The sequence below is a fragment of the Physella acuta genome, unplaced genomic scaffold, assembly GCF_028476545.2.
Source record: "Physella acuta isolate Inbredline_101_S28 unplaced genomic scaffold, ASM2847654v3 ptg000913l, whole genome shotgun sequence".
In the NCBI taxonomy this organism is placed as follows: Eukaryota; Metazoa; Mollusca; class Gastropoda; family Physidae; genus Physella; species Physella acuta.
The window spans coordinates 560717-585453 of NW_026732430.1; the positions used below are offsets into that span (position 1 = coordinate 560717).

The 24737-nt window shown below is 32.9% G+C and overlaps 1 protein-coding gene and 1 long non-coding RNA gene across 2 annotated transcripts; one reads left to right on the forward strand and one right to left on the reverse strand.

Annotated features, from left to right (window-relative positions):
• The first annotated feature begins 320 nt into the window (after positions 1–320).
• LOC131953222 (alpha-1,3/1,6-mannosyltransferase ALG2) lies at positions 321–3650 on the forward strand. The gene is made up of 3 exons (XM_059316318.1): positions 321–933; positions 2157–2357; positions 3106–3650. The coding sequence occupies exons 1-3, from the start codon at positions 441–443 to the stop codon at positions 3606–3608; spliced, it is 1197 nt and encodes a 398-aa protein (XP_059172301.1). The 5' UTR covers positions 321–440; the 3' UTR covers positions 3609–3650.
• A 4278-nt stretch (positions 3651–7928) lies between these two features.
• Positions 7929–23486, reverse strand: LOC131953166 (uncharacterized). Its single transcript, XR_009388603.1, has 3 exons — positions 23291–23486; positions 18105–18139; positions 7929–7959 (listed from the first exon to the last, which is right to left on the reverse strand). It is a non-coding gene; the product is annotated as an uncharacterized LOC131953166 (long non-coding RNA).
• Between the last annotated feature and the right edge of the window lie 1251 nt (positions 23487–24737).

The following is a 24737-nucleotide window of genomic DNA, read 5'->3' on the forward strand; positions in this document are numbered from 1 at the left end:
GTTCTTTTTTTATCTTCTCGTTTGACTTCTTTGCTACGCAAGCTACATATAGATCTAGGGCTTCTTAGAAAAGCTGTTTTCCACAAACAGATCTAACTGTAATATGTGCATTGTGATCTTTCATTACTGTCTTTGGTAGCAAAATTTTATTTATAATTATTTTAATGGAAAATCTGCTGTCTCCATTTCGGCATTTTATTCCATTCTATGCTTTTTTAAAAACTTTATTTATTTAATAAACAATGCAAACAGGCAATTCGTGCTTCTTAATAACTGTTTGGGGTTTTCGTTATTCAATCTAAAAGTACTTCCGCTTTCGATTTCTTACTAAACAGATGACGGATGTTTATGTTGGCAAAAAATCGCTTGCATCATTTTCAGTTACACAAAGATCAGTAGATCTATATCTTCATTTACATAAATAATATAATAAACACATAATGGGAAAAGTCACATTTATTCATCCAGATTTGGGTATTGGCGGAGCAGAAAGAGCTGTTATTGACGCAGCACTTGCATTAAAATCTCGAGGGCATCAAGTAGAATTTATTACTGCCCACCATGATCCTTCTCACTGTTTTCAAGAGACTAAGGATGGAATACTTAAAGTTACAGTTGTTGGTGACTGGTTGCCAAGAAGAATTTTAGGAAGATGCTATGCTCTTTGTGCATACATTAGAATGGTGTTTGCTGCTTTGTATTTTCTACTTTTTGGATCTAAATGTGATGTGTTGTTTGTTGATCAGATTTCAGCATGCATTCCTATTTTAAAATTATCATCTTCCAGAATAATATTTTATTGTCACTTTCCTGATATGCTGCTAACTCAAAGGAAAGGTGTGTGGAAAAAGCTATACCGAGCACCCATTGATTATGTTGAAGAAAAAACCACAGGGATGGCTGACTGCATACTTGTTAATAGCAAATTTACAGGTACTACAACTTAGACTAGGTCATGACCAGGGGCAGAACTACAGCGCCGCCAGACACAGCAGACCATAATCAATTTTTTTTTAGTTGATGGTTGTCTTGCTAAAAGAATACTGTAGCTGCGTTGGATTAACTTTATTCTATAGACACCATCCCACGCTCTTGTATAATTATTTGTTTTCCCTTTGTTTTTAAACCATTGTGAAAAATAGGCAAACGTTTAAACCACTTCCGTGACTTATTTCCCTTTTTAAATAGTCAAATAGGGGTGCTCATAAGCTCCTTTTAATAGATGAAACAATTAAAAAGCAATTACTTCTCTTAATTATTTTTTTTTTAATACATACTAAAGAATGACATAGTATATAAAGGAAATGTATTTAAAATTAATAATATAAATATAAAAAGAGATAAAAATAAATATAACACGAGAAACCATTACACACATACAACTTTGATATTTTATATTCTTTTGACGGACTTGAGGTTAAGAAATATTACGGCTGACATACAATAAAACAGATTTTCAAAACACACTAATGCACTCACACACATGAGATGTTGTTGTAATTTATTTTAATTGAAAAAAAACAACAAAAACCCGATCAGGCGAGAAATGAGTATCCTATGTTCATATTTTTTGTTTTGTATATGTGTATATATATATATATATATATATATATATATATATATATATATATATATATATATATATATATATATATATATATATAAATGGGGGGGGGCAAATTTTTTTTTTGCGGGGTGGCCCTTTTTTTCAAGTTCTGCCACTGGTCATGACTCAGACTATAGTCACTTTAGCAAGTGTTAAAAAGTTAGATGTAGAAAATCTAAATCATTACAGTTTTAAATTCTGGCACATGAACTTAACAATATTATAATTAACAAGTGGATTCTGAATTAATGGAAAGCTTTAGGCCTACTTCATAAGATAACTTTTTAAAAATTAACAAAACTAGGTAGTAGATAGCCTGGGGCAAATTGATTTTAATTACTATTATATAGTACTTATTATTGTTCTGATATACATTGTTCTAAGACAGTAGCAGAATTAGGTTTGAATCAGCTAATTTAAGGTAGTAATGTAAGCTAAAATACTAAAATAGCCTTAAGTTGCTTAAGACGATGATGATTACTGATAATGTTTGGATGTGCAATTAATATTATAGGCACAATTTAAATACTATGCAATTCATTTTCTTTAGCTGGTGTATTCCATGAAACATTTTCAAGCCTTCATCATGTCCAACCTGAAGTTCTTTACCCAATACCAGATTTCTCTGGATTTGATAAACCAGTTGAACCTCCTGGAAAAGATTTAATACCAACAGAAGCCAAGATCTGCTTTCTTTCAATTAACAGATATGAGAGGAAAAAAAACTTAAATTTGGCTATTCACGCTTTAGGTAACCAGAAAAATCAATCAAATCAATTTCTGAATTATGCCTTTTCCTTCATCTATTTCTTTGTAGGAACAGTAGGATTCATGAGATTGTTTATGTAACAAGAAAGCCTCTATTAAATGTTTTTGAACCAGAAACATCAATGCTACGAAAAGTTTATGATATTGTCTTTAAATTTATACATAAGAGGTGACAGACATTTGGCCTTAGTGCACTATCTGGAACTGATACATTAGAGGTGACAGACAGTTGGCCTTAGTGCCTGTCTGGAACTGATACATTAGAGGTGACAGACAGTTGGCCTTAGTGCCTGTCTGAAACTTATACATTAGAGGTGACAGACATTTGGCCTTGGTGCACTATCTGGAACTGATACGTTAGAAGTGACAGGCATTTGGCCTTAGTGCACTGTCTGAAACTGATATGTTAGAGGTAACACACGTTTGGCCTTAGCGCATTATCTGAATTAATTTCTAAATGTAGGGTGCCACTGTATTGTGTTTGTTGTGTTCCAGATTTTAAAAACTATACAAGAACAGTCAATTGGTTTTGTGATATTTATATAATTCTAATTTATTGAAGTAACTTACATTAGCAATCATACTTTTTAAAAAAAATATTTTTTAAATTATAAAAGTTAACTACACTTCATCTGTAAAAATTTAAAATGATTTTATAAACTTTCTTTAATACTCTTAGTTTGAATAATTATGTAATATTTAACAAAACGTGTTATTATTTATTTTTGCAGATAAATTACTTCAGTTACAGCCTGATGCTGATGTACATCTAATAATGGCTGGTGGCTATGATTCACGAGTTGTTGAAAACGTTGAGCATTTTTCTGAATTAACTTTACTCATCCAACAACGAAAGTTGGAAGGGAAGGTTACTCTACTTCGATCTTGTAGTGACAGCCAGAAACTAACGCTATTAAAACACTGTTCGTGCCTTATTTATACCCCAGAGCGGGAACATTTTGGTATTGTGCCAATTGAAGCTATGTATATGAAATGTCCTGTGATTGCTATGAGAAGTGGCGGCCCTCTGGAGACTGTCAGTGATGGTGAAACTGGTTACTTGTGCAGTAGTGATCCAACTGATGTGGCCAATGCTATGCTAAGATTTGTTAAAGATCCTAATCTGTCAAATTCTTTTGGTGAGGCTGGAAGGCTAAGGGTTACAACTATGTTTTCTTTTCTCAGTTTTACTGAGAAATTGGACTCAATTGTTCTAAGACTGCTTGCTGAGTGAGCTTTCAACATGTTTGTGTTGCAATAAAAATATTGTTTTGTTTGATGTCTTTATCAACTTGAATTTTAGATTTCATGATGAAAGCTTGCTAACAAATATTAATAAAGTTCCCTTTTATAACAAAATCATGGGACAGAGAAAGTAGAGTATCTGGTCTCAACTTACTACTAAAAGCATTGCACATTTGATATATGCTAATTAGATTCTGTGGTTGTGGTTCTAAGATGTAAGCTTTAATGAAAAGATGATGTGACCTTTGCAGCCAGTCAGAATTATTATGCTGTCACTTGCCCCAGGTAATTATAATGTTATTGTTAGCATTATGATTACTCGACACAAGATAACTTTGAGTTTTGTAAAAGAATTTAGATTAAATTAGCTAAGCTATCTAGATTTTAAAGTGTTGATGGAGTTTTTGCTATGTCAAGGATGTTAACACCCCCCCCCTAATTGTAGACATCATGTGACACAAGTACACAGCCACCAATAACAACATGAGACCACTTTTACTTTGTGGAGGTTTATGACTCCCCCCTCTGCACATCATTTTTTCAACAGGACTTTCAATTAGGACTTGTCATTTGGAGCACAATTATGTAGGCTCCTACTGCCTTTGCTGATATTCTGCACATTAGAATGATTCGATAAATTATTTTACACTACTACAAGTACTAGCCTACACTTTCTTCATTTTGGTATGCTTTGTAAATATAATAAATTTATGGCATTTATCTCAAGACAATTTGTAAAGTTTTTTGTAAGCCTACAAAAACTATAATTTGTCTTGTTTTGAAGGGGGGGAGGGAGGGAGGGCACCAATGGAAATTTTTTAGCAGCATCAAACTATATAGGGGCCATCCATAAAAGGATGTCACATTTATTTTGACGATTTTTACCTCCCCACTGTCACAAAAAAATTGGACACCCCCCCCCCCCCTATCTCAACCCGCCCACCCACAAAATTAGTTTTAATTTTTTTTTTAAACATGTATTATTTTTTTTTAATTTTAAACAAAGTATTTCAACAGTTTTCTAAAGCGCGAAATTACGGCTAAAATCCGTTTTCTAACATTACTTTTTAAAAGCACAAGTGCGACGTCACACTATCTGAACCCACCCCTCCCCAAACATCGTCGAAAATTTACGACCCTACTTCTACCCCTCTAGGTGTGTTACGTCGTTTATGGACGATCCGAAATCTATGTCGCAAATAGCGTTTCTGGAGTAAGTTATAAAATAACAGTAAGGGGTCATCCATTGATAACGTCCACACGCGAAGCAACGGCTTTATTTCGGTTTCCAACATTATTGCAAAGGGTGTCGTCACACTTTCTGAAACCCCCCTCCATAGTGTGACGTTATACGGACGAACCCTAATATAATAATAAACAAAATATCACACCTTTGGAAAGCGAGCGATTTAGTAAATATAAATAGAAGCCAAGAACCTGGAGACCTTGCAACTTATTAATCTCATAAATGCTAATATTAATCATCGAAATACATCCGAGTACAGAAAATAATACTGTGTTAGCCCCCCCCCCCCCCCCCCACACAGGGTTGAATACTTTTCATGCGTTTTAGGTCGGTAATTCCTTTTTAAAAATGTTAAAAATATTTATACTTTGACGTTTAAAAATAAAACCTACTAATTTTTCTCTTTACATGCTACCAGTGTTTCTTCCAGACTTTTTTCTCCGGGGGGGGGGGGGGGGGGTACTTGAAATTTTCGGGGGGGGGGGGGTAAACTTTCTTCGGGGGGGGGGGCGGACACTGTTAAAAGTATATATTTTCTATATAAATTATATAAATTTCATTCCGTTCGGGGGGGGGGGGGGGGCTAATAATAAACATTATCGAAAATATTAAAGCCGCGAATCAGTAAATAGATACACAATACATGTCAGTGATTAATAGTGAATTGGTAGTTTGTTTTTAGAGATCTATTAAATTTTTGTTGACGTCCACAATGGGGGGAGAGGGGGGGGGAGGGGCGGGCGGTCGAAAGTGGATGCGTGTGGACGGGGGTCTAACACTCTAAAATCCGAATTTTTTGTGGACGTCATAAGTGGATGACCCCTAACTGTATCAACAGGCCATACCTACGCTGATATATTGGTGTTTTTCTTTTGAATTTTATTTACTAAAACTACAGATTTCCATATTTTGGACTTAATTAATATTTTACTCATAATTTATTGTTATAATAGCCTATTACCAAGCCCCGTTTCCCAATAAGACAATGACGAAAGGGGGGGGGGGGGGTTAGAGTCCACATGGACTTGGATATACGTAGGTATGCTGTATACGTCACATAGTGAACCATTTGAGATTGCCAATCAATAATACGGCTTTATTGTCCCACCAAACCAATCAGTAACAAACACATCTTTGGGGTCATGCTGCGTTCACATTAGCTTAGAAATCAGGACGAGATGTTAGCTTTGTTGTTACTGACATATGTCGCCACTGTAACCAATAATGTAAAATAAGACCAACGTAACTTTTAATAAATGTGTTGCACGCCGATAGATGAACATATAGCGTGACTAACGTACGCCCAGCTAAGAGTATCAGGGCGTGGCAACATTAAGCACTGGCACAACTAAAACTCAAGTAGATAGACTATATACTACTACCAAAATGTGATCTTACAATCGGATGGGGAAGTAAAAGCTTTGATTAGAGCTTTCGCGCAGATAATTTCAAAATTCTACACCAGAGTAAACCCCGCCTAAAATGGCGGACTACTTTATAACATGATATAACCAACTCACGGTTGCTTTTAATGTTCCGAGGACACGGCACTGATGCTGCAACTTTTAATTACAACAAATATTTGAACGTAGACATCAGAAGTGCCCCATGTTTAATAATGATTACAAGGAGAGTTTTAACCTTAAGGCCTACACATAGAACCTTAAAATTCAAATGTCTCCACAATGAACCATTTATATAAGTGTCTACATGTGATGCTATTGTGGTTAATAGTGTCCATTATCTTTTACAGATTATTTACATAAGCCTATTTCTGCAAAATATACACAAGAAAAAACATGATGTTTCATTTGATGTGCTTTATTTAAATTATTACAATTTAAGTATTAAAGAAATAAATAGGTACTGAAAGTGACACTTAGTTACATTTAAAAGTTGTAGTTAAAAACAAAAACTTAACATCAAAATTTTGGATTCTATAACGGAGAGACAATTTTTGTTTGACATCAACTTCAATTTGGGCTAAATCTTCAAAAAGTTGTAAATTAAACATAGTAAAATTAATAATGTCAGGTGTATAATAAGTGTACAAAATTGGATGTAGTCCTCTCCATTCTTTCAACATTCACCAACAAGCTCTGGTTAGGGCTTACTCTTACAATCATTTAGACAAATTTTAAACCAAAATGTGATGTGTAAAGTGAATACACTTAGAGAGCTGACAGCCCTAAAACTATCTGGTGGTTTATAATATTGCACAGCTGCCTTTTTCCTTGAAGGGGTTCTCACTGGGCTTGCTAAAGCCACTGATCAAGTAGTCTTCCTCAATGTGAGAGTCACAGTATTTCTGCAGATCATCAATGCACTGGGATACTCTGAAGCGTGTAATCTGAGCTTCACAACGAAGCTGCTCAATAAGGCGGCGCTGCTGCTGCAGACCTTCCTGGAACTTGTTCATGGTGGACCTACACACACAAAACAAACATTTGATTTAGAGTTAGATTTTGTAATAGAAATGATAGTTTTTTAGGTGACGACTATTTTTCATAACAAGAAATCCTGACAAATTTGCTCATCGTCAACAGAAAAAGATGTCTCACAACTTTACGCTCTTATATAGTCAGAATCAGTTCAAGCAATGCAGACTGACAGGATGATTAATCAAGCATTTCTCTCACCCATGACATATTACCAGCTGCATTTCATTTCCTCCCCTGTTGCCTGGCGCCGATTGGTAAGGACATGAGAGGCAGTTAGGTCAGGGGAAACCTACAATCTCGAGACATTGCTCATGACTTGAGGGTTAGCATGCACATGTTCTACAAGTAGACTATGCCACCCCATATACAATTTTACTATTTACTCAAAACAAAATGCAGCAGTTAAATTGTAATTATATAGTATTTAAGTCAATTATGAGAGAGCTACTATTCTGAAATAAACTTAATCTCTGATCATGCACAACGTCATGACAAAAGATAAAACAAGTGAAGAATCAAGTGTACTTTCTTTTCGTACACGTTTCTAGGTCTAGTCTAATAAGAAAATCTAATACACTAATAAAGAAAAAATCAGAATAATTATTTTATATGAACAGACTAATTTACCTTTAACTAACTGCTAAAACAGTAACCTGAGAAGCAAAAAAAAAAGAAATCACATGGAATCAATTTATTCAATTTAAAAACATTTTAAAAATAAAAGCAGTGTAAAATTTTAAAAATTTCAATCAAGAAAAAGAAATTTATAATGATTAACAGAAATGATGGTGTAAAACTCAGGATAAAACTTGAGCTACAAATGTTCACAATACAAAAAGCAAACATGTCTTACCAAATTGTAAATAAGACTACAACTAAACAAGTCTTTCTATTGTATGAGCTCACAAAGAAAACTAAAAGGGAAATGTCATATGGCAATTCTAGGACAGATAGGATAAGCTACTGAGCTTTTTTATATGATCAATAAAGCTACTTGTTTCCATGGTAACATCAATTATCAACACAGTTGGTTGTGTAAAATCAATGCTGGTAATTTCTTATGATGACTTGAATGTCAGGTAGTGTTCAGAGTAAAAATGTAGCTATAACTATAAGATAAGGGAAACTTTTGTCAGATGCATTGAAAGCTTACAATAAAAATAGACTTTTAAAAGCTTGGCTTTCCAGCTTTATTTATTTTTACTTTATTATGGTCATTATGAGATTAAGACCAACAGTTAGTTTTGTCCCAGTTAAGATTTTAAAACAAATACTTATGTTGCTTTACCAGTATTACTGTTACCAAATGAGTTACCCTATAATAGAGTAATAAGCATATCTCAGCAGCACAAGCATTTTCTTTTGTTCATTCAAGTGATGTTTAGTGAAAAAAAGCAATACTACAACAGCAACATAAGATAATGTCAGAAAAATTAAAAACAAATGAAACAATTGCGTTATGGTTAAAAGGAATTTTAATGGTTAACTTAAAACAGGTCAAAGGAATGAAATTTGTACACAGTGACTATTGAAACAAATACATATAAATATAACGTGCAACAACCAGTGCAGTTAGCTTCTCAACATTGACTAACACTAAGCAGCTGATGAATATTTTTAAAAATAAAAAATAAAGCAATACATTATGTAAGGGATAAAAAATTTAAATAGAGCCACAAGTAGAAAAATATTCTTTTATGGTCTAAGAAAATAATAAAATAGCTAAAACTCTTCAATGTTAATCACTACTTATACTACAACAATCACACCACAAAATTATAAAAAATAAAAGGAGTATAACTGATGTAAAAACAAAATAAAACATGAGATAAGTAAAAAAATTAAATAATTAAAAAAACATTTAAATTAAAAAAAATTTCTTGGTTAAAAATTTAAAATTTTAATTTAACTCTTGTTATCTTGAACCGATAAAATAACTTTTTATAAACATATTTTAAACAGTCTTGACTACAGTTTACTTATTCTAAAAGCTTAAAATATACATTATAATTTTTTAAGTGTGCATGTTGGTGTAGTCTAAAACTGTGTATTATTGCTGCTATACATTTATAACAAATTTGAATTGAAATAAAATATTTCAGATTTCATCACATTATCAGCTCACCCCCATATTGTTTTAAATATATAAACACCAACATTAAAAATATTTTGATTCATTGTTCAAATATATTCAGTTGGTATCATTTTTTTAATATGCCACAAATTATAAATAATTTTTGACAATTTAAAAAAAAAAAACTGATAGCTATTTACACCAACATAAGATGTACAATTTATACACAAGGTGCTTTTGCTATAAAACACAGTTTTGTTGATTGAACATTGATTTCTTTCAAGCTATAATAAATTATTAAGGAAAATTTATAATTATTCCTCTTAGCTAAAAAAGGCAAAAATTAAAGAATTGTTTTACCTATTTTTTTTACTGTTATAATATAATTATCGCACTACTCTCTAGATAATGGTGTAAAAATAAACTGATCACAAATGTATTTTAAATTTAAAAAGTTGAACACCTTTAACTATCAGTGAGTATTTTTCATATGTTGTACAATTGTACACAAATCCCTTACCTAATAGTAATACATTCAACATTTACCATATCTGGACAGTACAACAAAGAATGTTAAATCTTTCAATGTGTTTTGAGTATGTGACAACAACCTCTACATAAGAATTTAGAAGGAAAAAACAACTGAGAAATGTGGAGAAAAATAAATCTAAATTTGAAAGAATTAGGTAAAAATTAAATGATTGAACATTTTCAATGTAGAAATAAAAATATTTAGTAACTGGCAGTACAGAGCTACAGACCATCAATGTATAATCTTTTAAGAAAGTGGAACCAAATTTAAGGCCGGTTTCACATTTGAAAATGATTTGTGATATACTGGAAAAAGAAAAACTATGATATAGATTGTGTCAACTAACACATTAGTCATTAGTTACAAATGGCAATCTGTATAAAAATGAATTATAATACAGAGGAAAATTGAAATTATAAGAAGAAGAAAAAGGCTGTAGCAAAATGTTATGATCTATTTTATCTATAACAGATATGAATCAAAAGAACAAATATCAGTATAAAAAATGATCACATCTATTAAACAATACTTGTTAGATAGCAATGCATGCACATGGCTGAGAGATACTGGGATAAAAGAAACACAACAACCATACAACAATGCCTAGACTAATTTAAGGAAAAAATGAGCAAAAAATAAACCTAATGAATTACTACTGATATGTAAGCATTTAAAAAATGGAATACACAATCTTGCTTATCAAATTAGGTATTATTCATTAATAAAATATAACTTTAGATGACCCCCTCCCAATAGAGTTTTCTTAAGACATTTCAATATACTAATTCAATGACTTGTATCTGTTTCTATTGCTATATTATTGATTTATGTAATTATTTCTATTTTTAGGAAATTTTTTAAAAAGAATAAATACCTTATAATATATTGTTTTTTATATCAGAATCAAACCACAACTTATTTACATTTGCTGCTGCCTAGCCTTACATAAAACTACATTACTTTGGATTTATAGTTCTTTCTCATTTTTTTCTTTGCTTGTTTGTAGCAGAGCTCTACAAACGTTACTTAAAAAGAGACTACTGTTTCATGAAAGTTTAACTGTTGTATAAAGGATACTTAAGTTGGATAAACAGACAACCTCTCACAACTAATATTTTAATATTCTTTTACTTAAGACTAATAATTATTTTTTTGTGTGTTACACATTCATGTTAACAAAACCGATCAAAGTACTTTAAAATATAATAACAGTTTTCTATCCTTTCTCACTTCTAAAATTTCTTTTTAACTTAGATAAGAAAATAATTGGATGACTAGCAAAAATGCTATGTTTCTTTTCAGGTTTGAAAACAGATATGCATAAATCACAGTTACTAAAAACATTATAAAATTGTACACATTTTCTTTGGCTTAAACGGATTTACTTTATCAGGATAGATCAATCGATCATTTTTCAGGTTATTATTAGTGTACAACATAAGATCTTTAATGGTGTCAGAAGCTTTTTGTCTTTTCATATGGGACTGATTTTGAAGGCTCTGTAGCTCCATTTTGGCTTTTCTAAAGGCCTCTGCCTCGCGTGCATTAGCGAAAGATGGCATGCTGGGATAGATAAGTGTCAACAACATTAACAATTTGATGCAAAAATAAACAACAAATAGTGACATGCATGGAAAGCAGTGGAGTGACAAGTCAAAAGAAAAAAGTGGACAGGTATCTTTAAATTAAAATAATGGGTTGATTATAAAATATTTTACTTAGTATTTATTAAACAGGGAAGAAAAGTTCATATTGTAAACACATGTTTAAAATTACATGCATCATTTCTTGCATAAACAAGGAAGAAATGTTAATATATAGACAAAATGAGTAATGCATATGGCAGTGAATATAATAATGTACATGAATTTATAATTTAAACTTAGTTCAAAGTTGCCTGAAATTTCTCAATTAATTTGTTTCTAAATTCCAATAAAGAAACATGAACAAAAAAACAAATTATCTGTTGTTAAGTATGTTAGTATTATTATTATAATTCATGTTAAAACTTAAATGGGCTTCACTCTCCTAAAGATTTAAATTACTTAAATTACTTTGTTTCATATTGGAAAAGAAGTGCATGATCAATGATAACCTTCACATTACTTATTTTTTAAACTAAAAAAAACAAACAACATAAGCATTAAAGTAATAAAACAAACAAAACATTTAAAAACTTGTATTCATCTTTATACACGTTTTTAGAAAAAAAATGAAAAAATAAAACACTGTCACTACTAGCTCTGTTACCATGCACAATATATAATATTAGGGTGTAGCATGACATTTTTAACAAATATTATTGGAATTAAATAATTAAGAACTAAATGGGCTTCTCTGTGGTTTGATTTTATTTTACTTCAACTATAAAGATAAAATGGACTTGTGTGTTTGTATGTGATTTTGTGCAAAATGTGTATGTTATAAAAAATAATGCACTGAAGGTTATCGTTATATTTTTGTTCTTTTCATACATACATATATATATATATATATATACTAGCTGCATCCCGTGCTCCGCCACGGTAAATCTTTTTTAAATGTACAAAGTTGGGAACAGAACAAAACTAAACACAACACAAACGAACGCAAAAAAAAAAAAAAAAAAAAAAAACGAAAAAACAAACACAACACTCATAACATAGACACAATTTAAATGCAATCATACAGGCATATTGCTCACAGTCTAGCCCGTAGCGCCAAATCGCGCCCTTTCCGGTGATTTGCACCCCCTCAAACTTTCGATTTGCACCCCTTCCCCCCCCCCTCCCTAAATCTTTCGATTTCCACCACCCCCCCCCCCTCGCACATTTTTTCCAACCCACTTTGGCGCCCCCTAAGGTCGGCACCCGGGGACATATGCCCTCCCCTCGCTACGCCTCTCCTATAAAACCCCTAGCTTGTCCTCAAACCGAAAGATAGAATAATAATTAGTAAACAGTATAAATAATAGGCAGTATTTAAAATATCCGTGTTTTACCTACCATATATCACTTTACCAATTCACGCATTTTTTCCCCAGTACTTTAAATTTTAAAAATTTACAATAGTTTCATAACTAAAACAATTGCGCACCATCCACCCAATGAACGTGATGACGCGCCTATAATATTGCGGAATAGTTATTTAAAAATTATATGTAGTTAACAGTAAATTCAGTGAATGAAATAAATAAAAGATTGCCTTTTATCAATCCATGCTAATTATAATTTTCTAACAATCCGCATCCGCACAATTTGCATTCACATTTTGCTAATTATATTATTGCAACACTAATTCCTTCTAAAAGGTCAGTAGATTTGCATTCACATTTTTTTTTTTATTAGCGTGAGTTTAATTTATTTTTAAATTACCTCCCTTGTCAAAAAAAGAGTTAAATTTATTTGATTTTTCTACCCTACTGTTATAAGGTTATTAAAATGCTTCCACTTTTTCAAGGCATAAAAAAGAAAATAATATTTGACATTGATCCTTTTAATATGTTTTAGCAATGTGCGTGTATTTAATATTCTCTTTACGTTATGCAAAATTGTACAAACAGTGGAAATTATAAAATAGCTCTATGCCGTTATATAAACAAACCCTACTCAATTACTTATAATCAGACACTGCGGTGCACTGAAAAGCACAGCATGGTGCGTAGCTTACTTTTATAGTCCCAAAATCTATAGCGATAACGGACGGAAGGAAGGACACGCTCAGCCCGCTTATATTATAGATACACATATATATACATATATATATATATACATATATATACATACACACATATATTTTAATTTATTTTACCAGTATTTACCAACTGGCATTAAATGGTAGTTCACTTTTCAACTGAACATTTTAATTAACTTTAAGTACAAGTAACAAAATCAGTAAGGTATGTAAAAATTGGTGAATGCACTATTTATATTGGTTAGTGTCCAATACTAAATAAACTTATTTTTTTTACAAAAGTAATTCAATATATAGTTGCACCTCGTTACACAAGTGCCCCGAGAAAACAATTTTTTTAGAAACAAACTGTCCAGCAAGCTCAAATTTGCTTTGACATACAAGCAAAATTTTAGAAACAAGTAACTGGATTAGCTGATTTTGTTAGTGGAAAAGAAACACCCCAAAAAGTTACGAATGATTATGCATTGGAGCTATTTAATGACATTTACGTAACTCATTTCGGAAACATTATAAAAGTGAGAAAAAACAAAACCTCCACGTAAAGGTTTAATTTAACAGCCTGCGTGGAAAAGAGTGGAGAATATTAGGAAAGCATGGCGAAAAAAGTAAAGGGAAGCAAAGAGAAAAGCATCTATGAAACTAAGCAAAAGTAACAAAACAAGGTTCAATTATGTTGTATGTAATGCCTGAAAAAGATACTTAGAATACACTGACCTAACACCATCAAAAATGAGGTACTATGGCAACGAACAATTAAACTGTCAGCTGAAGAAGAGATCCTTCAAAGAAAATGGAGATAGAATGGCCACACACTCAGGAAGCCTGTATCTAGCATAACAAGACAGGCTCTCCACAGGGCAAAAGGAAAAGAGGCTAACCAAGGAAGACCTGGAGGCGTGACCTGGAAGAAGACACTAAGAAGATGGGATACACCTGGGGACAGTTGGAGACCAGCCCAGGACAGAGATGCTAGGAAAGTTCTTGTCAGCGTCCTATGTCCCAGGAGGGGCGACAAGCTAACCTAACCTAAGAGTGTAACAAGTGAATTAAAGTGATGGAAAGAGCTTAGCATTAACAGTAAATAACCCTAACCCAAGTGAAGCTCATTCACCAGCATCTTCCGTAAGCTTAAGTCAGCCGTATGTCCCTGTGTGCCGACCCTAGGGGCGCCAAAATGGGTTTGAAAAAAATAATTAAAAGCTAATTTTAGCTGCAGTTTTGAATTATAAACATAAAAAATATATGGGAGGGGGGCGCTATGCCTCTGTCGAGGAGTATCAACAAACATAAGTACTAAAATGCTAATTATTTAAAAAAATTGTACCCATATTGAACTTATAAGGTGCAGAAGTGTTATTCCAAATGGTATATGACAAGATTATGACAGCATAAATATAAGCAGTTAAAGTTAATATTTTCTTGCTAACTCCATTATCCTCACCATTCAGTTTTTAAAGTATATGATATTATCTACAAAGATTGATTTTTAAGTTAATCTAAAAAACATATCAGACTCTCTTGAGAAAAAATTTCATAAAGAATGTATGACGACTATCATAGTTTTGGAAAATGAAGTGCATCTTTAAAAGAAACCTTTCTAACTTTAAGCAAACAGAGACGTCTTAAGGATAAAACCTATCTAATTATTCCTAAAAACACTTAACTGAAGTAACATTGTTATAAAAAAGAACAATAGACCAACATGATGGCAGAATTTAATACCTTTTATCCTTCTTTCCATTTACAGATATAGAGGGACGGCCTTCTGTCATTTTATTTTCAAAACTTTCTCTATAGATCTCAGCCCAACAGTATGACACAATATATTAACAGAAATTCCTCTGTTGGGAGAATGGAAGTGTAGATTCTCAATTAGTTATAAAAAATTAAGTTTCTATAAGGGTATAGATTGTGATTTGTATAATAATACACGCACGAATATTGATGTTAATTGCACATAGGCTTTTGAAAAAGAAGTACCTTACAATTATAAAAAATATTAAAATTACTTTAATAGATATTTTGTAATAGATTGCAAGGAATATGCAGTCCCTACCTGTCAAAAAAAAAAGAGCTCCCCCCCCCCCATGATTGCAATTTTCTTTTTGAACTTAAATCGCTCTGCTGTAAGCCATAGACAAAGAGCGCATATAAGCCTAATATGATATGGCCTTATGACTTAACATACAGGATAGCAGAAATTACTAACTCATTAGGCTGTATTAATATATTTCTGTGGATGTGTTTAGTCAGTCCAAAGTTGCGGTGGGGATAGTACATTTCATTTTCTTTGTGAAATCAAATAATGGTTGACCTCTTAACCATTAATGTCCCGTAACGCCCGCTGCCGCCCAACACCGTTAATGTCCCGTAACGCCCGCTTACAATACGCATAGAAAAATTAAATTTGTTTCATTAAAATTTGGCCTACACATCCTAATTTTTAACTAAACAGGAAGTCGGATAGTTTCAGCATCCTTTTCCGGTCTTCTAATTTCAATGGCGCTTTTGAAAGATAAAAAATAATAGTTTCTTTCTATCTCGAAATTTTAGACTCATCTGTCCTATTTTTAGTAGATTTAATATTAAAAATAAAATAAAATAATGCCTCTAACGTATCTAGGCATGTATTTTATGAATTATATATCTTAAACATAACCAAATTGATATTTAACTGTTAAATTCGATGCATAGTTGTTTAGACAAAAATAAATAAAGTTGACTACCGAAAATGACCTGTTTTGAATTTTCTCCGACATTTTTTAATTTTATACTGTACTTTTACCGAATATAATATATTCTATTTAATACTGTTGGAAAGCCAGGTTTATTCCCAACATTAAGCAGTAGTTTTTATCTTAATTTTCAATTTCATTTAGACAAAAACAAATATTTTGTGAAACTATTCACTTGATCATACAGAGTTATGCTCCTTACATTGGGCCGTCATGGGTGGAGTTTTGGTAGAATGAATAGGACATTAATGGTTAAAGGACAGAATATAGTACAATAAAACTACTGTTAAAGTTTCCTAGCTTCATTTATATTGCTGAAAACACAATCACTTTTTAATGCTGAAAAACTTTAGGGCCAATTTAAAAATATAGTAATTGTTTTTATTACAACTTACAAAAAAAAGAAAAAAAATGTTTTGAGCAAAAAGCTTCATGTACATATTCTTAAATACGAGCTGACCCGCGATGTAGTATAAGCGGCTATCTAGTTGTTTTATTTTCTACTGATCAACAATTCATAATTTGTGAATTCGACACTACCCCCCCCCCACCCAGTGAAAGCAGCCGTTTACAGACGACAACCAACAATAAAAATATCAAGCAGAATTTATTATCTGCCTTTAGTTTCAAATAGTTTAAAGACTGAATTATCTGCCTCTAATATTGAAAACATTCGGGGTGAACCATCGCTCACCTGACAGGTGGGGATGAGGGTGGTGGCTAAACTGTGTGGTGTCTCATATGGTCCCCATGAAGAGAATTATATATATATATAGATAATATGCTTATATAGATAATATTTTAAAATCTATCCGTTGTCAGTCAAATTAAGTTGTGTATAAGTGTTTTATCTCCTTTTGATTAAAGTCGGCCAAGTTCTGGTTTAACTGTAAGCTAGTTAACATGAAATATGATTTTAGTCTTGAGCTATTTGCCACATGTGTTTATAATTTAAGTACATACACACATTTAAGAGTAAAATTTAAAGTTTCAGCCTTCTGTAGCCATCAAAAACCGGATGTTTAATTTCAAACAGATGAAAAAGTAAAGATTTTTATGAGAAAATTGAAACTTGCAGAGAAACTAATGTAAAACAACATTATAATCTACTAGCCTTTAATATAGATAATTTAAAATGTAGCTACTGTACCCTCATACCTTCCCCAACTCCATACATAACTACTTAAGGACTCAGAATAAGCCAGGTTTACTTAAGACGACTCTGTCTGCAGCAGAAAGTGACAATACTAAAAGATAGTTAAGACAAATTATCTGTTATTTAGGAACATCTATTTAGTGTGTTATAAAAAGTGTTTGCTACATATTCTGTATTGACTAAGGTAAATAAAAGGGCAATCCACACTACTGAAATAGTTTAGTAAACTATATGTTCACATATAAATCTGCATATATCTACTACATAAAAAGCTGCATGGAAAAACTTTTTCATTTATGTGTATGGATGTGTAAATACACCATTGGATTTTAAAATATCAAGATTAAAATATATTTCATTTTTTTTTAAATGAATTTTCAGTAGCTTATAAATACCTAGATTTTAGGTAAAACAACCAAGGCAAACAAGAAATAAAAGCAAAGCATAACACTGAAACAAAAGCATAAGCCAATGAATATATATATTTATTTTTTTGCTGGATTTTAAACCACTTCAACTGTCCACTTTTTATTTTAAAATTAAAGCAAGAAAAAAGACAATCAGCAGTGTACTACAAAATGTTAAGTCTAGGAACAGTTTGTAATAAAAACAACTAAAAAAGTTACCTTAAGAGAAGACGTCAGTTTATAAAACAATAAACCTGAAGTAAGATAAAATTATATTTAATAATTCTGACTGAAAGATGTTTCTTTGTGACAAGATAATATTCATTTAAACAAATCATCAGCTTTTGAAAATATTATGGTGTTATTACACAACAGTTAAAATTTTAGTTATTAATGTTACAGAGTCAAAAAAAAAAAGTAAAGTTTCCCTTTCAAACCTGACAGTCTATGGGGCAAGCAGAGTTCACTTGTTTCTGTGACCTCGGCATATGAAGAGATAGTGAGGTCAGCACTATGCCCAGCCACCTTTACTTTCCCCATCAGAGTTGGGTGGACTCAGGGACTGTCTACTGACTTGAACCCGGATTTGAACTCGAGACTTACGGGTTAGCAGTCCAGCTCTCTACTGCTAGACCACTCCGTCCCATGTTACAGAGTGATAATAACCAATTAATTTGATACCAGGAATACTTTTTGCCAGGTGCTATGTGCTAAGTTGCCACTTATGTTTTACAATTATATTTTATCAAATGCCACCAAGAAGAAAGTTCCTTCAAGGATAACTTGTAAACTAACAGTTTTTCTTTTAATTTCGATTGTACGTCAAAAACTGTTTGGAAGGTCCAAAATTAAAACCTTTTGTGTGTGTTCATTATCATCAATATAAGTAGGTCATCCATAAGTGATGTCCCTCTCAAAAGGGGAGGGGTACGTAACGAGGAGGGAACCGCGCAACTGCGGCCTAAACTAATTTATACAATTTTAAAATTATTACAGAGTAGAGCCGAATGGATACATAGCTAAGACGAATTTTAAAATTTAGCTTAATTTTTTTTATCTACACAAAATGTACACATTATTTTTAAACTCTTAATAGATAAAGCAAATGTAGTTTAATGTAGTAAGGTAAAGTAATTTAAATATTTAATTTCAAATTGAAATCGATCTATCTTGATAAAATTTGTCTTGAAAAAAAAACGATAAAAGCTCTCCATCTTGTACTGATACCAATTGTAATTTTAACAGACAAAATAATGCTCTAGCAAAATTTTTTTAAACGAGATCTAGGTCTAGCTTAAAAATAATAATAAATAAACGCTTAAAATGCCTGTAAACAGATTATTTAGCACCAAAAAAAAAGGCAGCTGAACTAGCACTGTTTAAAATACGCAACAATGAAAGAGGCTAACGGTCGATCAATTGAGTCTAAAAATCGCCTGTAATTAGGCCTAGCTCTGAAAAAGGCCACTGAGAGAGCATCGTTAGAAATACTAAACAACGCTTCATACTAACTTCATACTTCATATAGACGAATAGGTTCGCAGCGTTGGCGAGGTAAACCACCGTTCACGAATTAAATTCAATGTAGCTACTGTCGGCCCACAGTGAAGAAAAAAATCAATATACTAACAAAATTACTAAAAGTAAAAAAAGTTTCCCTTTCAAACCTGACGGTCTATGGGGCAAGTGAAGTAGAGTTCACTTGTTTCTGTGACCTCGGCATATGTAGAGATAGTGTGGTCAGCACTATGCCCAGCAGCCTTTACTTTCCCTAACGTGAGTTAGGTACCCATCAGAGTTGTGTGGACTCAGGGACGGTATACTGACTTTAACCCGGATTCGAACTCGAGACTTACGGGTTAGCAGTCCAGCTCTCTACCGCTAGACTACTCCGTCCCATAATAAAATTACTAATACAATAATAATTTCCACAATTTTTCTTTTTCTGCACACGCTACAATTGAATTATAATGAAAATGCTAGACTTAACAGTTCATTCCGCAAAAAAAACCAAAAACTAGTTGATTCTGTCAGGCAACTAGCGTAACAATGACGTAACGATACCAAAAATAGCGGACAGAAATGTGTGCATGGGTACCTCATATGGAAATTCAATATAAAAAAGGCAAATCAACATAACTGTAATTACTCATTATAAATATCTCAATTATATATTACTACTTTTGTACCGGGGGTTTCGACTGTGATCCGGGCGTTTAAAGAGGCAGTTCAGTTTTTCCCAAGAGTACTCGACAAGAATAGCGTGTATTAATTAAAAACATCTGGCGATTTTTTTCGCCCATTTTCAGGCATGGCATCCATTTATTTAGCATCTCACATTAAAATGATGAGATTTTGAGAAATTAGAAGTTTTTTCATTTGTCGTGTAAAGGACCCCTAAAAAACGAAAAAACCACAAAAAAAGATGCGTGACATTTCAGGGTCAGAGGTCATCCCGCCATTTCAGCAATGAGCCAGACTACTAGATTTAGATCAGAGTACGAGAGTAGATCTAGAGAGCTAGGGTAATCTATCGTTTTAGGTACGTAAAATATGCCGAGACTAGTAATGTGAAAAAAGGTGACTCATTAAAATTTTAGCAATTATTTCACATTTTTAGTCAGATTTATATTTTGAAAATTACAAGAAATGTTTCAAAGTTTTATTAATCTAGATCTACCTGTTTTTAAACACTGTATTAAAACTTTTCAGCATCCATCTTAAGTTGTTTTTTTTTTTATTAAATTATAAGAGATTCAGGGGAAAACACTCTATCTTACAGATGATCGCTGTTTATATAGAAAATAGGCCAACTGCTGCTTAAAGCTAATTTCTGACTAATATTGATATATTTAGCAGTTGATTTTGGTTTACTATTCAGTTATCTAAAATATTTGACACAAATATTTCACAATATAATTCTAATTCCGATTACCCGTAAAACTCCATTTTAGCGTATCTTATTCTCCGCTTCTCATTTACCTCCAGATGGGCGTATTTTATTATAATAACCGAAACACACCAAAACATTAGGAAAACACGATTTATTTATTTATTTATTTGTATTGTATTTTTGTTTTAACAAATGAATAAAAATGAATAAAAAAACAAAGAGACTGACTTCGTCTAAGATTTAGATAATTTACTTTTGTCAAAACTTGAGAAAAATCCAAATTTAGAATATTGTTTGTGCTATGTTCGTGTCATGACATTTAGGATTTTCATGGTAATGGGTGAAGTACGTAAACGGACCTCACTATTGCAAGGCTGTTAAGTTTGTATTGTTAAAAGTATCTCCCAGGCATGATACTATAAATAAACATTTATGAACTTACAATGACCCCAAAACTGAGGCCAACACAATTTCAAACAGCTATTGCCCGAGCTATGACATATGCTGATAAAAGATAATTAAAGTCAATGTGAACTCATGGTGAAACTTACAGATGGCTGCTTTTTATATAGCAAATCCTGCTCGCAAACACTGCTGTTTAAAGTTAATTTCTTGCCTATATTGATAAATTTATTGGCCTATGCTAGCCGGAATAAGATACGCATGCGCAGTGGAGAGAAACTACGACTTGCCATCGCGGCGATGTTTTCTATGGTACTGCGCATGCGCGTGTTTACAACTGCAAAACCCTAACTCCAACCCTAATCCTATCACTAATCGGTGACTAACCCTATCCCTAATTCTAGGCCTATCCTTAGCTGTAGGTCACTGCGCATGCACAGAGCTATCTTTTGCCGACTAAGTGGAGAAGTTGGGGAGAAAAATCTTCCGAGTAGTCACTTCGTATTTATTTTGCCATTGAATTAGGTTTATTATTCATTTATCAAATTTTACACAAATATATCACAATATTAATATGGCCGATTCTAGCCGGTATAAGATACGCATGCGATACGCATGCGCAATGGAGAGAAACTACGACTTGCCTTAGCGGCGATGTTTTCGATGGTACTGCGCATGCGTGTGTTTACAAGCGCAGAACCCTAACACCAACCCTAATCCTATCCTTAACCCTATCCCTAATCCTATCCCTAACCCTATCCCAAACCCTCATTCTAGCCCTAACCCTAGGTCACTGCGCATGCGCAGAGCTATCTTTTGCCGACTAAGTGGAGACGTTGGGGAGAAAAATCTTCCGAGTAGACACTTCGTATTAATATACTTCTATTAAAGCCTTGACAATGAGGTAACTTATTCGTACATTACTAGCCGCGGGCGATTTTACGTAGATTTCTAGATCTAGATCTAGAGGAGCTTACACTTTTCGGACACACATAGCGAAAAAACGCAACGTAAAAATTCCATGCGGTCTCATTCAGTAACCGCTTAACATAGAAAACAAAAAAAAGTATCATATCTATCCGCAACCATTCTACTTTAATAATGTGTGTGTCATTTTGTATTCATACGCATAGAACTTAAGCTATTCTTGTTATAGTGACTGGGGGGTCTTAACGTGTGTTCGAACACATGTAATACAGTTTTACATGTGTTCGGACACCTTTACCCGTCATCGGACATAGCACTTTTTGTTCATTTAGAATAATTTAAAGTCAATTTAATGAATAAAAACATATATTATATGCATTTATATTGTGTTATTGATTGTTTGTGAGGTAATTTTAATAGTATAAAACCTTTTTCCCACACTCCCAAAGTTCATCCCATTCAGCCATTGCGGCTCGCGCAGTACGCTGCTAAGCCAGCCAGGTCACATGATTCCCCCTCCTCTTTTGCATTCCACTGCCTTCTTGACCTTATTTTGACCCTTTCCCTTCAATAACCAGCCCCTTTTATGCTCTAAATTCTTATTTAATAATATTTTTGTGTTGCTGTCCGATCCCATGTAAGGCCAAATAAGTTAGCGAACACCCCTTTTTTATTGTTCAAGCACGAAAAAACCCATTAACCTTGACATTTACGATGTTCCATACATATATAGAAGCTATTTATAGTGTAACCTTTTAGCTAAGCAGTGATTGGTTCAAGTTTTGCCCCTAAGTCCAACCCTAGGTCACTTCATCCGGCTGGTGTAAAAATAGAAATGTGCGTACCATGCAACGTTAAAAAATTTCTAAAAATAATTCTTGAGAAAGGAAACGGAAGTACTTGACACGGAAGTGTTCATAAATGAACAGTTTACGTGCAGGCGCCGTGGTTTCGCGTGAGACATGCTAATTAAAGTTTCTATGAGCCAAAAACCGACGAAGTGTTCGGTCCTACGTAATTTTTGGTGTGTGTCCGAAAAGTGTAAACTCCTCTAGATCTAGAATCTACCTAAAAAACGATAGATTACCGGAGTTTTACACCGATTACCAACTCTAGGACTCCATCTTTAAAAATTAATTATTCATTTTAAACGAAAATCTAAGTTAAAAATAAATAGATCTACCTGTAGATCTTAATGAAATCCCAAAAACGTATCTGGAGTTAATGTAACCGTTCAGGCAAAAGCAAATGTGTAAATTTTAAGTTTATAACTGTACATTCAACTAGGCATAGACTCTGGGTCTATGTTATAAATCGTTATCTAGACTTATTATGGTAATGAGCCTCGCTTTCATCCAGCAAAAAACAAAAAACAGACTTTCCCTTCCGGGTTCAATGCAATACAAAATTATAACGCAAATTATCTCGAAATAAATAAAGTGCCCTAAAGCCTTTCACATTCACTTCTGAAGCTTGGTCATCGCCCGCAACCTGAGAAGCATACTCAAAAAGATGTTTCCTTTCTTTGCAAAAAAAACAAAAAAAAAAACAATAAAGCAATAAAACGCGTGTAATTTAATTGGACATCTTGTAATCGTCAGTTGTCTTAAGAAAATGGGTTGCAATGCAGTACGACTAGTTGCGTCACTAGGTCGGGTGACTAGATTCACAGATCAACAGCGTTCCCAAACATAATTAAAAATTACTTTTATTTGTCATGCTGTCATTTTCATTGATAACATGTCTAGGCTTAGCAGGGGTGTATACAGGTTTTCAGGATAGGGGTAGTAGTGAATAAACAAATAGGTTAAAGTTTCTCGATATATATATATATATATATATATATATATATATATATATATATATATATATATACATATATATATATATATATATATATATATATATATATATATATATATATATATATATACATATACAGATACTTTGAAAACTCAAAAAGTCGAGTTTTCAAGTTCCAGAAACGGTAAAGTTATGTACAAATACGTATTTGACTTTGTTTACTACAATGGGACGGAGTGGTCTAGCGGTGGAGAGCTGGACAGCTTACCCGGGTTCAAGTCAGTAGACCGTCCCTGAGTCCACCCAACAATGATGGGTACCTAACTCACTTTAGGGAAAGTAAAGGCGGATGGGCATAGTGCTGACCACACTATCTCTTCATATGCCGAGGTCACAGAAACAAGTGAACTCTACTTCACTTGCCCTATAGACATTGTTTACTAACTACTTTATCATTCAAAGTATTATTTTATCTCCGTTCGTTTTCTTCTTAAAGGCTTTTATTTAGCTCACCATGTATGTGTGTGCGTTTGTGTGTGGCTCCACATATCTTGGAATATAAATTTCACCCTCTTACAATTGTCCGATAGCGCTGAAATGTGGCACACAGTGGTAGATCTAGATCTTGGATGACAATGCAAGAATATCTCATTTTTAATATAAACACAGAGACTATCTAATTTAAAATGTACTATATTTAATGACAACATGCAATGATAAAAGGGGAGATAACAAGATAAGTAGTAGCGATCGCTTGATCAGAGAGCCGTCGAGGGTGAACTCTTTTCACGGTTGGCTAATTTCATTCCCTATGACGTCGACCACGA